This window comes from Microcaecilia unicolor, chromosome 13 (assembly GCF_901765095.1).
Source record: "Microcaecilia unicolor chromosome 13, aMicUni1.1, whole genome shotgun sequence".
In the NCBI taxonomy this organism is placed as follows: Eukaryota; Metazoa; Chordata; class Amphibia; order Gymnophiona; family Siphonopidae; genus Microcaecilia; species Microcaecilia unicolor.
In genome coordinates, this window is record NC_044043.1 from 4,948,383 (window position 1) to 4,962,565 (window position 14,183).

Here is a 14,183-nt window from a genome sequence, read left to right on the forward strand (position 1 = left end):
TGTTATCCCCTCCTACCAGTAGATAGAGGTAGAGAAAAAAAAAAAAAAAAGCTAGGCTTTTCCAGTGAACTTACTGGTATAATCTGCTGGTGCACAGGGAAAGTTCCAGAATGTGTCTGCCAAAGCAGAAGGTCCCCTTCTAATGCACACTCATGCCCCATCAACCACTGCCGCTACAAAAAAAAGTATGTGAGGATACCACCACAGAGTGGCATTTGCTACCCTTTATCTCAGAGGACAGCCTCATTACCTCTCACATTATCTTATCTCAACTAATTCTTTTTTTAATGTAAAGAAAAGAGTAGAACACACACAAAAAAGAGCCAGAGGTTTTAGTATTCAGGGAGCAGGCTTCTGAACAGTACATCAAACTAAAGGAAAGGAAATTATCAGGTAAGAATTTCGCCTTCCATGTCGTCAGAGGTTGAGAAGATTAAAGAGTCATGGGACAGAGGCAAGGGAAAATTAAGTTCTTACCTTGGTAATTTTCTTTCCGTTAGTCATAGCAGATGAATCCATTACCAATGGGTTGTGTCCACCTACCAGCAGGGGGAGATACAGAGCACTGAAAAAAATAGTGACTCTTGGCCAGCTAGCTATCTGCCTCTCAGTATTTGAAGCTTCCAAAGCAGTGTTATACCGCAAAGTAGAATAACATGAACTTTCCTCACAGCAAACGCCCCAGAACAGGAGCAGTAATTCAAAGGAGGGACAAACTCAACCTCCTGTAACAGAACAGAAATCCTGAAGACTGTTTTCCAACTTCTCCCAATGAGGGAACATATCTACAGGAAAAACTGAACCCAAAACAGCAATCAATCAATTAGGGTGGGCTCATGGATTCATCTGCTATGACTAAAGGAAAGAAAATTACCAAGGTAAGAACCTAATTTTCCCCTTCCTTGTTATCAAGCAGATGAATCCATTATGAACGGAATGTATCAAAGCAATCCCTAGATAGGGTGGGAACAGGCCACACCACACGCCAGCACTTGTGCTCCAAAATGCGCATCTCTCCTGGCAGCCACATCCAGCCTGTAATGTCGGCCAAATGAGAGCTTAGACACCCATGTCGCTGCACTGCATATCTCTTGAAGAGAGCGTGCTCCAGTTTCAGCCCAAGAAGAGGAAATCGCTCTCATGGAATGTGCCTTAAAGGCTTCAGGCGGAGGCAGCCCAAACAGCAGATATGCTGAAAAAATAGCTTCCTTGAGCCAACAAGCCAGAGTAGCTTTAGATGTTGAAGACCCTCTGCGAGGACCCGACAACAAAACAAAAAGGTGATCAGAGCTCCTGAAAGGATTTAACATGCGCAGATATTGCAACAGAGCCCTTCGCACATCTAGAAGGTGCAACTGCCCAAAAGATTCCAGAAAATCTTCTCTAGAAAAGGAGGGCAGGAAAATAGGATGGTTTAGGCGAAACGCTGAAACCACCTTAGGCAGAAAGGAAGGCACCGTACGTACCATAACTCCGGACTCTTGAGAATTGCAGAAATGGGTCTCGACAGGACAGCGCCTGGAGCTCAGACACCCGTCTCGCCGATGTAATGGCAACCAAAAAGACAGTCTTTAAGGTCACATCCTTCTCCGAAGCTCGCCTAAGCGGCTTGAAGGGCGAACACTGAAGGGCCTTTAAAACTAACACCAGGTTCCAGACCAGACACGGAGCCCGCACGGGAGGACGGAGCCGAAGCACCCCTCTAAGAAAACCGTGTCACATTCGGATAAGCAGCCAGGGAGAGGCCAGCCACCTTCCCTCGAAGACATGCTAAGGCTGCCACTTGAACACTCAGGGAATTATAGGCCAAGTCTTTTTGTAAACCATCTTGCAAAAAGTACAGCGAGACAGAAGCCCGCAGGGGTGTAATCGCTTTAGCAGCACACCAAGCCTCAAACTGGCGCCAAATCAGAGCATAGGCAAAGGAAGTGGAACGCTTGCGGGCCTGAAGGCGAGTGGCGATGACCTTGTTGGAATAGCCCTGGTCTCTCAATTCTGCCCTCTCAATAGCCATGCCGTAAGACCAAAGCGGCAGGCATCCTCCATGGTCACGGGCCCCTGTGACAACAGGTTCGGTACCAGAGGAAAAGGAAGGGGAGCCTCCACCAGCATCTACCGGAGGTCCGTATACCACAGTCGCCTGGGCCAATCCGGGGCAATGAGAACCATCTCTCCTTGATGAAGCCGAATCCGCAGGAGTACTCGCCCTATCAAGGGCCAAGGAGAGAACACATACAGGAGGCCCTAAGGCCAGGGTTGAGCCAAGGCATCCAAACCCACCAAGCGAGGATCTCTCAGTTTGCTGTAAAAGCACGGGACTTTGGCATTTGCGCTTGACACCATAAGATCCGCTACGGGCGTCTCCCATTTGGGACAGATCTGAAGGAACACTTCGTCTGCCAGTTCCCACTCCGCTGGGTCGACTTGATGCCGGCTTACATAATTGGCTTGCACGTTGCTCTGACCTGCAATGTGAGCTAATAGAAACTACAGATGTAGCTCGGCCCACTGGCATATCTGAGTGGCCTCTGCAGCCAGTGCTTGGCACTGAGTGCCGCCACGTCGATTTATGTAGGCCACTGCTGTCATATTGTCCGACAGAACTCTAACAGCCAGTCCCTCCAGGGTCGTCTGAAAGGCCAGAAGCGCCTGGAATATCGCTTTTCACTCCAAGCGATTGATAGACCACTCCGACTCCTCGGATGTCCAGAGACTCTGGGCATGCCTTCCCTGGCAATGCGCTCCCCAGGCCTTCAGGCTGGTATCTGTTACCACCAGGTACCAATCGGGGACCACTAGCAGCATTCCCCGCCACAGCATGCTGTCTGAGAGCCACCACTCCATACTGAGTCGGGCTGCAGGGAGCCACATAAGTCTGCGTTGATAATCCTGAGAAATTGGAGGCCATCGTTGAAGCAGGGAACACTGCAGAGGTGTCAGGTGCACTCTCGCCCATGGCACCACTTCGAAGGTGGACGTCATCGACCCCAACAGCTGGACTATGTCCCAAGCTCGCAGGCGAGGCATCCTCAGGAGCAGACGGACCTGGTTCTGAAGCTTGCACCGCCTTTGCTCGGGTAGAAAGACAAACCCAGAGGCTGTGTCAAACCGGACCCCCAAATATTGTAGAGATTGAGAGGTGGTCAGGTGACTTTTGGCTATATTGACAACCCAGCCCAGAGACTGCAGTACTGAGACCACTCTGGCTGTTACATGATGACTGTTCTGCAGAGTCCGCTCTGATGAGCCAGTAGTCGAGGTACGAGTGAACCCGGATACCCTCGCGCCTGAGAAAGGCAGCTACTACCACCATTACCTTGGAAAAGATTCGGGGGAGCTGTGGCGAGGCCAAAAGGCAAGGCCCGAAACTGGAAATGTTTTCCCATCACCGCAAAACGCAGAAACCTCTGGTGCAGGAGCCAAATTGGTATGTGAAAGTAAGCTTCTTTCTGGTCCAGAGACATGAGAAACTCTCCTGACTGTACCGCCACTATGACAGAGCGCAGGGGTTCCATATGGAAATGCCGCACTCTCAGAGACTTGTTGACTTCTTTTAAGTCTAGGATAGTCCAAAAAGACCCTCCATTTCGCGGCACCACGAAGTAAATGGAGTAACGGCCAGAGCCACATTCGGCGGGAGGCACAGGGGAAACCTCCCCTATGTGAATCAAGTCTTGCAAGGTCTCCTCTACCGCCGCCCGTTTGGCGGTAGAACCGCATCGGGACTCTACAAATATGTCTCTTATCGGGGCATTGAATTCTATTCTGTAGCCTTCTCTGATCAGGTCCAAGACCCACTGATCTGAGGTAATCTTGGCCCATTCTTCGAGAAAGAGGGAAAGTCGTCCTCCTATCACAGGAATCGAGGAGGGGGCCGGCGCACCATCATTGAGAGGGCCGCCCTGAACTCCAGGTCTTAAGTCTGCTGCTGCGGAACGTTTGTCCGAGCGAAAGGAGTTCCTCTGCTGAAAGCGGGCACGTGAAGTAAACCCAGCAGAATGCCCCGGGCAGTACCTTCTAGCTTCACGGAAGCGAGGTCAGGAAGAGGAGGGAACCACCTGACTCTTGGAAGAAGGCCGCGGACTATCCTCGGGTAAGCACTGGGGTTTGGCATCCCCCAGGCCTTTTACAATTTTCTCCAACTCATCACCAAACAGGAGAAGGCCTTGAAAGGACAACTTCACCAACCTTTGCTAAGAGGCCATGTCCGTTGCCCAATGCCGTAGCCACAGAAGACGGCGAGACGCCACCGCTACGGCCATCTGTTTAGAAGCTCTGACCAGATCATAAAGGGCGTCAGACAAAAAGGACAAGGCCGACTCCATCCGCGGTGCCGCCTCCGTAAGGGGCTCCTCTCCATCTCCGGGCTGTTCCACTGCCTGTTGTAACCAAGCGAGGCAGGCTCGGGCAGCGTAGCAGCTGCATGCAGACGCCCGTAAGGATAGGCCTGAAATTTCAAAGGACCGTTTCATAGCTGCCTCCAGGCGATGGTCCTGCATTTCCTTCAGGGCAACTCCTCCTTCCACTGGGAGGGTAGTTTTCTTTGTCACAGCCGTGACTAGTGCATCCACTTTAGGCACTGTTAGGCGCGCCAAATGCTCCTCACTTAGAGGGTATAATTTTCCCCTAGCCCTGGCGACTTTCAAAGGCCCCTCAGGGTCAGCCCATTGAGCCGTGATAAGCTCTTGGATGCAGTCATGCAAAGGAAAGGCTCGAGCAGGCTTCTTAGTACTTGCCATCCTCGGATTACCGGAGGAGGTCTCAGTACTCTATAGAGAGGACCTGCAAGGCATCAGTAATAAGCGCTGGCAGCTCATCGCGGTGGAAAATCCTCACCGTGGAAGGATCATCTGGATCCGGTGGCAATCCTGCACCATCTTCTGGCTCTCCAGACCACAAAGGCTTGCCAGACCCCTCAGAGTCCTCACATCCAGACCACGGGGGGCAAAAAGGGGGTGCGCCACCTCTGAAAGGGAATCCACCCTTCTGCGCTTGCCTTATGGCCATCAGTCAGGGGAAAACGCGCCTGACTGTAATCCAAGGCCAGACTCCACTGGATGGGATACAGAAAGCAGGGCCGCAGGGGACCCCTGTAGAAGAGCTCTTTTTAACATGTATGCATTATGCAACAATAAAACAAATTCAGGGGAAAATGGCTCACCCTGGCCTCCCGGTTCCAGTCCGGGGGAAACCGCTCTTTTATTAAACTCTACATGAGGCGCCCCACCAAGCTCAAACTCCTCCGCCTCAGGCGGGGGTCGCACCTTCCAAAATGACGCCCGTTGCCAGCTCCACGGAGCGCGAAGGAACATCGCTCGCCATGCTCGGGCCGGCTCTACCGTCTGAAAAGCACGCCTTACAGAGCCCCGCTGCAGATTTGCGCTTGCCACAAACGGAACAGCGCTTAACTTTCTCAGCAGCCACCACCGAATGCGGCGGATTCGCACCAAAATCATTCCAAACGCGGGACCTCCCAGGAGGAGCTACAAAATGCTCTTACCTCACCAGACCGAGTCTCCGAGCTCCAGTCACGCTGCACAATCAGAAGAAAACCTCTTTTCTGGGATCGCAGCACCAAAGCGCGACGCGACTTTTTTTTTTTTTTTTTAACGCTGTGAGGAAAATTTGAGGCAACAGCAAAAGAGGCAAATTTCCAACTCCGGAGGATCAGTAGCATGGGAAAGGCAGGGAAAGGGCGAACCTATGTGCCTGCATCCACAGCGTGAGCAGGACAGGGCTTGCCTAATTGTCTACTTCCACATTGGGGGCTGGGTAAGGCAGGGAAAGGGCTAACCTATTTGCCTTTAAAGTGGGCACCATCAGTCACAACACCCCTGCTACAACTGGCAACAGCACAGGAGCCACCCCAGGCAGATTTTCTGAAGGAGCTTGAACAAGCTGCAACCACCCTGCTGGGGAGATAGAGAATACTGAAGAGGCAGATGGAGCTAGCTGGCCATGAGGCACTACGGTTTTTCAGTGCTCTCTATCTCCCCCTGCTGGTTGATGGACACAACCCACTCGTAATGGATTCATCTGCTTGATGACAAGGAAGAGACATTGCAAAGACCTTAGGAAATTGGTAAGACTGGGCATCTAAATGGCAGATGAAGTTTAATATGGACAAATGCAAGGTAATCCACATTAGAAAGAAGAATCCAAATCATAGCTACCTGATGCTAAAGGTGCACCTTGGGGGTCAGCAACCAAGAAAAAGATCTCGGTGTCACTGTAGATAATACCCTGAAATCCTCTGCTCCGTGTACGGCAGCGGCCAAAAAAACAAACAGCATGGTGGAATTAGGATAGGGATGGTGAATAAGACCGAAAATACTATAATGCCTCTGTATTGCTCCATGGTGTGTCCGCACTAGTATTGAGTTCAGTTCTGGTCGCCGTATCTCAAAAAAAGTTATAGCGGAATTAGAAAAGGTTCAAAGAAGAGCGACTAAAAGAATGGAAGTCTCTCATATAAGGAAAGGCTAAAAAGGTTAGGACTCTTCAGCTTGAAAGAGACAGATGAGGGGAGATATGATTGAGGTCTACAAAATCCTGAGTGGTGTAGAACGAGTAGAAGCAAATCAATCTTTTTTACTCATTCCAAAAGTACAAAGACTAGGAGACACTCGAGGAACTTACACGGAAATACTTTTAACAAATAGGAGAAAATATTTTTTCATTCAACGAATAGTTAAGCTCTGGAACTCTTTGCTGGAGGATGTGGTAACAGCGGTTAGTGCATCTGGGTTTAAAAAAAGGTTTGGACAAATTCCTGTAGGAAAAGTCCATATTGAGACAGACATGGGAAGCAACTGCTTGCCCTGGGATTTGTACTATGGAGCGTTGCCACGATTTGGGTTTCTGCCAGGTACTTGTGACCTAGCTAAGCCACTGTTTGGAAAACAGGATACTGGGCTAGACGGACCACTGGTCTGATCTAATATGGCTACTCTTAAGTTTAAGCTGTCACTGACTGGGAGGAGAGACAACCAAGTCAACCAAGATTGCCATGCCAGAGTCCAGATGGAAAACTTCTGGAGACTCAAGCAAGCTGTAACTGTTGCTCCTTCCGCTTCTCACGAAGGTCATGGAGAGCAATACCTCTCTGTACAGGGACAGCTGTCTTTTTTGGCAACAGCCATGACCAGCATTGTCCACCATAGGGCAGAGCCATTGAGAGGGGGGCAGGGGACGCAAAATTCCCCAGGCCCAGGAAGAGAGGGAGGGGAACATGGGCTATAGGACTATAAAAACCTCCAGAGATGACCTCATGAAACTGGGACTGCCTGGGAAGCTCTACTGGGAGCCAGCTGACCAAATGGACCAGGAGCAATCTATCCAGAGCTAAGGACTGAAGCTATAACCATTAACCTACTGGAGACAGAAATACTGAAGGCTGAGCTATCAGACCAGGGTTATATAATACAGCTCACTTCTGTGTTCTCTATCTCCATCTGCTGGTCGATGGACATGACTATCCCACAAGTCACATACAATTCTCACCCATTCTAATCTAGAATAAACTGTCATTAACCAAGCAAATGTTTAGTCTTTCAACTCAGAACAAAACTAGTTATTTTTTTGCTACAAGCTGTTCTAAACATTTTGAAGAAGAAAGGAGACTTACAGTTCATCTCGTTGTCTTTGTGACAGTACCATGATGGCTAGGATATCAGCTTAATACAGTACTGTTGCCTCCTTCAGGAGATCAGAAATTATAATGAACCCTGGATCAGCAATCAAATCTGTCACTGAATGGCTTCAACCAGAGGAAAAATGCTTCACCCCAACTGAAATCCCCACAGGAAACTTGATGGCATTTAATGAGGAAGGTTCATTCCTGCTGAAGAAAAAGAAATGTTAGCTTTTATTAATGTTTTTATGAACTGCATACTTCAAACACAACACGTTACACATCAAAACATTAAGAGAAAAGTCAAAATTAACAGCTATGAGAAGGGGGCAGGTCGCATTGTTTCTAAAAATTTGGCAACCATATGAGCTTATGAGGGAAGAGCTGTTATCTTTCCCGTAGTGCCTGAGGGAGGGAGGGAGGGATGGGAGAGGGTGGGCAGGGGATATATGTTTGAGCGACTAAAACAATGTTCAGTTAAGCTTTGGAAAGATGTATGATGAGCTATGGCTATGGTTTGTTTTGTATTTAAAATTTCAATAAGACCAGACTCTGATAAGTATAGAAAGTATTCAAGCAGGGTCTGTGTAGGACAAAAAAGGGGATCTATGGCCTTGCTGTCACAACAGACGGGAAACCTCCTCTATTTAAAGGAATAACACCTCTTAGTGGAATCTTTCCTGGAAGCCAGCAACACCCGGAAGACACCCTCCAAAAGACCCAAGGAAGCGAATTCTAGGCTCTCAACATCCAGGCCATGAGAGCCAGAGACTGGAGGTTGGGATGTAGAAGCGAACCTCGTTCTGCGTGATTAAGGTTGGGAAACACTCCAAACTCCACTGTGTGTCGGAGGACAATTCCAGAAGTAGAGGGAACCAAATCTGACGCGGCCAGTAAGGTGCGATCGGGATCATGGTTCCACAGTCTTGCTGGAATTTCAACAAAGTTTTTCCAACTAGAGGTAGAGGAGGATACGCATATAGAAGGCCCCCGTTCCCCAATGAAGGAGAAAGGCATCTGACACTAGTCTCTCGTGGGCCTGAAGCCTGGAACATAACTGAGGGAAATGAAGCAAACTGGTGAAGTAAGACTTCCCTTGGCTGAACCCATACAGACCGTCCCATTAAACCATGTTTGTCTACGTATTCTATAATTTTATTCCTTATAATAAATAGTTTCCACTACTTTACCTGGCACTGAAGTCAAGCTTACTGGTCTGTAATTTCCCAGGTCACCCCAGAACCCAACATGTTACAGATCACTAACAGCAGATTAGCAATTTCATCGAGTTCTTTCGGTAACCCTGGGGTGTATGCCATCTGCGCCAGGTGATTTATCACTAACTTGTAGAAAAGGGGCATGATTGATCAGTACGGGAATTCACAATGAACGAATGTATGTATTTTATTTAAAAAAAAAAAAAACGTATGCACCACTTATACCTAAGCAGTTTACAATTTAACACATACAGATCCACATACAGTCACAATATCAGACTACTACAATAATGTGCCCACTCTCTTAAAACAACCTACCACGTACCCAATAAAGCTCTATATTGTCAAACTACTCAGTAGGGAAAGCCTGAGCAAAAAATAATGTTTTCAATGGTCTTTTAAACTGCTGCAAACATGTACTCAACCTTAAATAACCAGGCAGATTATTCCTAAACATTGGTACCTTTTATTGAAAAATCAGCAGCCTTTGTTTCTGCATAGTAACTATGTACCAGTGATGACCTCAATGCTTTTGCTGATTTATAGAGCCGGATAACCTGATCCAAATATAAAGGTACAGACAGCAAAATCGATTTACAGACTAGTGTCAAGATTTATAAGCAATCCTACTGACCAGGAACAAATGAAATCAAATGAGCACTGTTCCTAACATTTCCAGTTCCTGCAAACATGCCATCAGGAGACCATGGTTGAAAAGATCAAAGACCACAGAAAGATCAAGTCCACAACAGCTTTGACTGCATCCAGATGAAGTCACATAACCCCAGAGGACAATAGGCAAAATACCTCACCCATTCCCTACTCTAACTCACTAAAAGCAGAAAAACAACTCACAGGCCCAAGCCCTATACAAAAGGTTTCCCTTCTAAGAAGCCACCTGTGCATGAGAAACCCATAAGCCCACTGCAAATCATCCCTCCAGCTGAAAGTTGACCTGGATATGCCATGCAAATGGAGTAGCCATGTACCTAGTGATGCTACCTAGGGTCATTACCCCTATTTAAGGCAACTTTAACGCATGACTATCACCATATGCGCTGACTCCCCCAATAACTGAAAACGACTGTACTTTTACAGTAAATTTTTAACAAATTACAAAATTGTGTCAGGAGCATGAAGGACACCTGAATTTGGGCCAAAACCTACTTGGCACGCTCCCATCTGTGGGACAAATCCAAGTGGTTCAAAAAGTTAAAATGGGGATAAAGACACAAAAGTTATGTACAGACTTATATAGTCTAAAAAAGGAAGCCACGCGAAGTGTGGAGATGCACTTAATCCCCACGAAACATAGAGAGAAAAGGAGAAGAGTGGGGGAAGATAGGCTCTTTCCAATCAATTGGGGAGATGTATATTTCAAAAAAGGATAATATTTATTGTAACAGGTTGACTCAACACAGCAGTGTTTCTGCACCGTAGCGCCTTCTTCGAGAGTCTTCCAAAGGTATATCGAGTTCTTGAATGATTAATACTCCAAGAGAAACCAATTTCAAAGAAATGCAGTTCCTTTTTTGGACGTGTTACTATGGCCACGCTTGCTGTATGCATCTCCGCCACTGCCCTGGAAGAGAAGGAACTGCATTTTCTTTGACATTGGTTTCTCTTGGAGTATTAATCATTCAAGAACTCGATATACCTTTGGAAGACTCTCGAAGAAGGCGCTACGGTGCAGAAACACTGCTGTGTTGAGTCAACCTGTTACAATAAATATTATCCTTTTTTGAAATATACATCTCCCCAATTGATTGGAAAGAGCCTATCTTCCCCCACTCTTCTCCTTTTCTCTCAGTCTTATATAGGCAACTTGGAAAGGGCAAGTACCTTGTTTTTACCTCTTAAGCCATCAGGCTGTATTTTGTAGTGTTCATCAGACCACAACAGCAAATACAGATCTGAAAAATACAATACCATGACAATGATGGAACATTTGTAATGCTACAACCATACCTTGGCATACTGTACCTCTTACAATGTACTCCTTCCATAATGGAAGGTCACCATGGAGAGCCAATTCTACCAGAAGAATGCAAAATAGATTTTTTTTTTAAAGGAGGAGAGGGTATTTATAAACTGGAACCAGAGCAGCGATAGTGGTGCACCACCACGAGCAGTACAATGGTTCAATTCCCAAGTCCAATCCATTACTCCCCTAGGCAGGGTGAGAGGATCCCAGTCACAAAGCACAAAAGGAGGAAACCACCACTGGGCCCAAAAGAGATTACTGTATTTTTACACAAAAAATGCACACTACATAAGTTTATATTTCTAAGGCACACTAACTGCAGAATTAAACACATTTAAGAGTTTTTCTTTGAGCCTTTTTGCAGGTGTATTTGTGCAAAAACCTGCAAAATATGTTAAAAGGAAAAAAGACCTTAAAAACAAAATGTGCCAATTTTGCAATTTATTTGGATTTTGCTCACACCTTTTCAGTAGTAGCTCAAGGTGAGGTATATTCAGGTACAGTGGGTATTTTCCTGACCCAGGAAAGCCTACAATCTAAGTTTGTACCTGAGGCAACAGTGAGTTAAGTGACTTGCCCAAGATCACAAGAAGCAGTAGTGGGATTTGAATCAGCTACCTCTGGATGTCAAGACCGGTGCTCTAACCGCTAGGCCACTCCTCCATTCTTAGTCTAAATACGCTCAAGGGGTAGGTATGGTTTGTAAAAACATACAATACATATGTTATAACCATAAAAATATGGTACCTCATGTTTATTATGTATTTTCTTTGGAACAAATCAGTGAGCAGTTTCACAAAAAAAAAAATAAATAAAGCTCATACACAATCACAATACCTAAACCAGAGCGCAACAAGTTAAGGGTGCCAAATTGCAATATTAACCACAAACTCAGGTTTCCAAGACCACAAGTTTAACACTCATGGTTATGCCCCTAAAATCAGAGTGCATGAATTAGACAGACAGCAGTGGAAACAGGATTGAAAGGTTTGTAAGTGTACGAGTTGAGATCTGGTGCAGACTAAAGTACAGAAATGAACAGGGTCAGCCCAGGGGTACCTGCCACCCTAGGCCAGGGTGAACAACCTCGGTTCTCAAGGGCTGCAACCCAGATGTGTTCATTTCCTCAAAACATGTGCATATGATCTATTGCATGCACTGCCTCCATTAGATCTCATGCATATTCAGTGGGGAAATCCTGAAAATCTGTCTGGGTTGTAGCCCTTGAGAACTAAGGTTGCACATGCCTGCCCTAGGTGTGCACCACCCTCCCCTGGAGTGGCTTAAGGCTCTAAACCAGCAACCCCCAAGTGGCCAACAGATCCTTTTCCACTATTCAGTATCCTATCTCCAGTATTCCCTCCCCCCACTATTCAGAATCTCATTTCCTCTACCCCCACCCTACCTATTCCTTGGCCCAAGTCGCACATAAAGCGCCTGTGCTCATGCACTGCCATATCTTGCTCTCTCTCTCCAACAGTGTCCCAAGAGAAAGACTGACCTTGCAGCACATGAGCACTGGTCTGCTTTTAAAGCCCCATGCTGATACTTTGTCTACCTATGACTTGGGCCAAGGAATAGGTAGGGCAGTGGCAGCAAGGTGGGGGTGGGGGGGAGAAATGCTGGACACAGGAACAGATAAGTGGGAAAGGGGAGAGAAGAGGAGATGCTGCTCGCCTGCAGCCCCAGACAGATACCTAGTATGCCTAGAGGAAGGGTCAGACCAGTCATTTACCAAACCAGAGCGGAAACAACTTGGCAGATTGGATAAACTGATCCTTTTCTGCTGTCATTTATAATGTTACTGTGTATAAAAATTGATAATTTCAAAGCAAGCACCCTAATCTTCAAGATACTATTTGGCATGATACCAGACTATATGCTTAACATGTTTGAATTATCCTCAAGAATTGCCTGCCCAGAAAACAGAAACTACCATCTACTCAGCAGGATTTAGCTACCTGGGTTCCAAAATGGTGGAACTAGATAACAAAAACCATAAGCAGCATCACAAATCTCCTCCAATTCAGAAAAGAAATTAAAGCCACCTCTTCAAAAAAATTCTACAGCTAATCACAAAGGTACCATCGCCTTCCTTTCAAATCTACCTCTTCAAAAAAACTATATCACATCACCAAAACTACAACTGAACACAAAAGCTACCACTACCTTTTCCACATCAAATCTCTCTTCAAAACTCTATAACCACATGGATTATAGATGCCCTCTCCACACTGTACAACACTACTATAACTCCATCAAAATGTAAATTGTAAGCCACTTTGAAAATAAACTTGTTTTTGGATAATAGTGGGATACAAGAATGAATGAATAAATAAAAGCAAAGTGGGATGAGGTAGAAGGTAAAACCAGGCGTACTAGAATTCTCAGAATGAGGAAGATATCACCAAACTTTATCAATAGTATGCAAATTATAAAATGCCTCAAGACTAAAGTTCTACAACCCTAATTAGTAATTATTCCTTATTCTTCATAGCTTTAAAGATATATAAATTGTCAAATCATCAGTACATGGGGCCCCTCACAGCCCTTAATTTAAATATTAATGCATGTTTTTCAAGTGTCTGATGCAAAAGTGTCTACAAAAATGATAGGTATTACTGTTGTAAGGCCAACCTGCTTCTGTTGTTCACCAAAAAGTCCTCAGAGACAGAAACCATGCTCTACACATATTTGAGTTTTTAATAGCACCCTAAGGGTCAGATTCAGTACACTGCTTCAACCCTTCACATCTAACTGGAAGCAATAAGACCCTCAAGACAAAAGATTCATGATTACACCACAGGATAGGGTTAATCAAATGGTATCTCTATACAGTGCCTAACCCTTTGGGTGTATCACCTCCACAACTGCATTACTCTTTAACAAGGGATAACAGGGCACAAATACCCAAATAGCATTTTAAAGATACCCATTCAAAATCATAATTATATACTCATTACATTCTCTGTATGGCTAATAGATTCAAATATTAACTACATCAGATGACATTTCAAATGATTATCTTCAACAAGAGAAAAACCCTAGAGACTGCAAGCATTGTTTCCACGAACCTCTTATAAACACCCTCATAAACACATTTGAGCATCACTATATTGTAAATGATGCAAGAATCAACAAGTAGAACTAAAAAAAAAAGAAGAAATCACCACTACCACCCCCCCCCCAAACACACATACTGCTTTATCATTTATGAATTATCACTTTTTACAGAACCCCACCACCAATAAGGCTTAATTCTATACAATCCCCACGACTATATTTTTTCTACAACGATATATTGACATTTTCTATCATAAAACGGGCCGAAAGTTTAAAAATGATAGTG

The 14,183-nt window shown here is 45.7% G+C and overlaps 1 protein-coding gene across 6 annotated transcripts in view; it reads right to left on the bottom strand.

Annotated features, from left to right (window-relative positions):
* Positions 1-14,183, bottom strand: part of PAFAH1B1 (platelet activating factor acetylhydrolase 1b regulatory subunit 1) — a 137,094-nt gene that overhangs the window by 121,560 nt on the left and 1,351 nt on the right. For 3 of the 6 annotated variants that reach the window (XM_030185587.1, XM_030185582.1, XM_030185584.1), the window contains exon 2: positions 7,628-7,840. In XM_030185587.1, the coding sequence (XP_030041447.1) occupies positions 7,628-7,659 (32 nt within the window). In that variant the 5' untranslated portion in view covers positions 7,660-7,840. Of the gene's footprint in view, positions 1-7,627; positions 7,844-14,183 lie in introns of all 6 variants that reach the window. The other 3 variants (XM_030185586.1, XM_030185581.1, XM_030185585.1) reach the window with 1 other exon arrangement.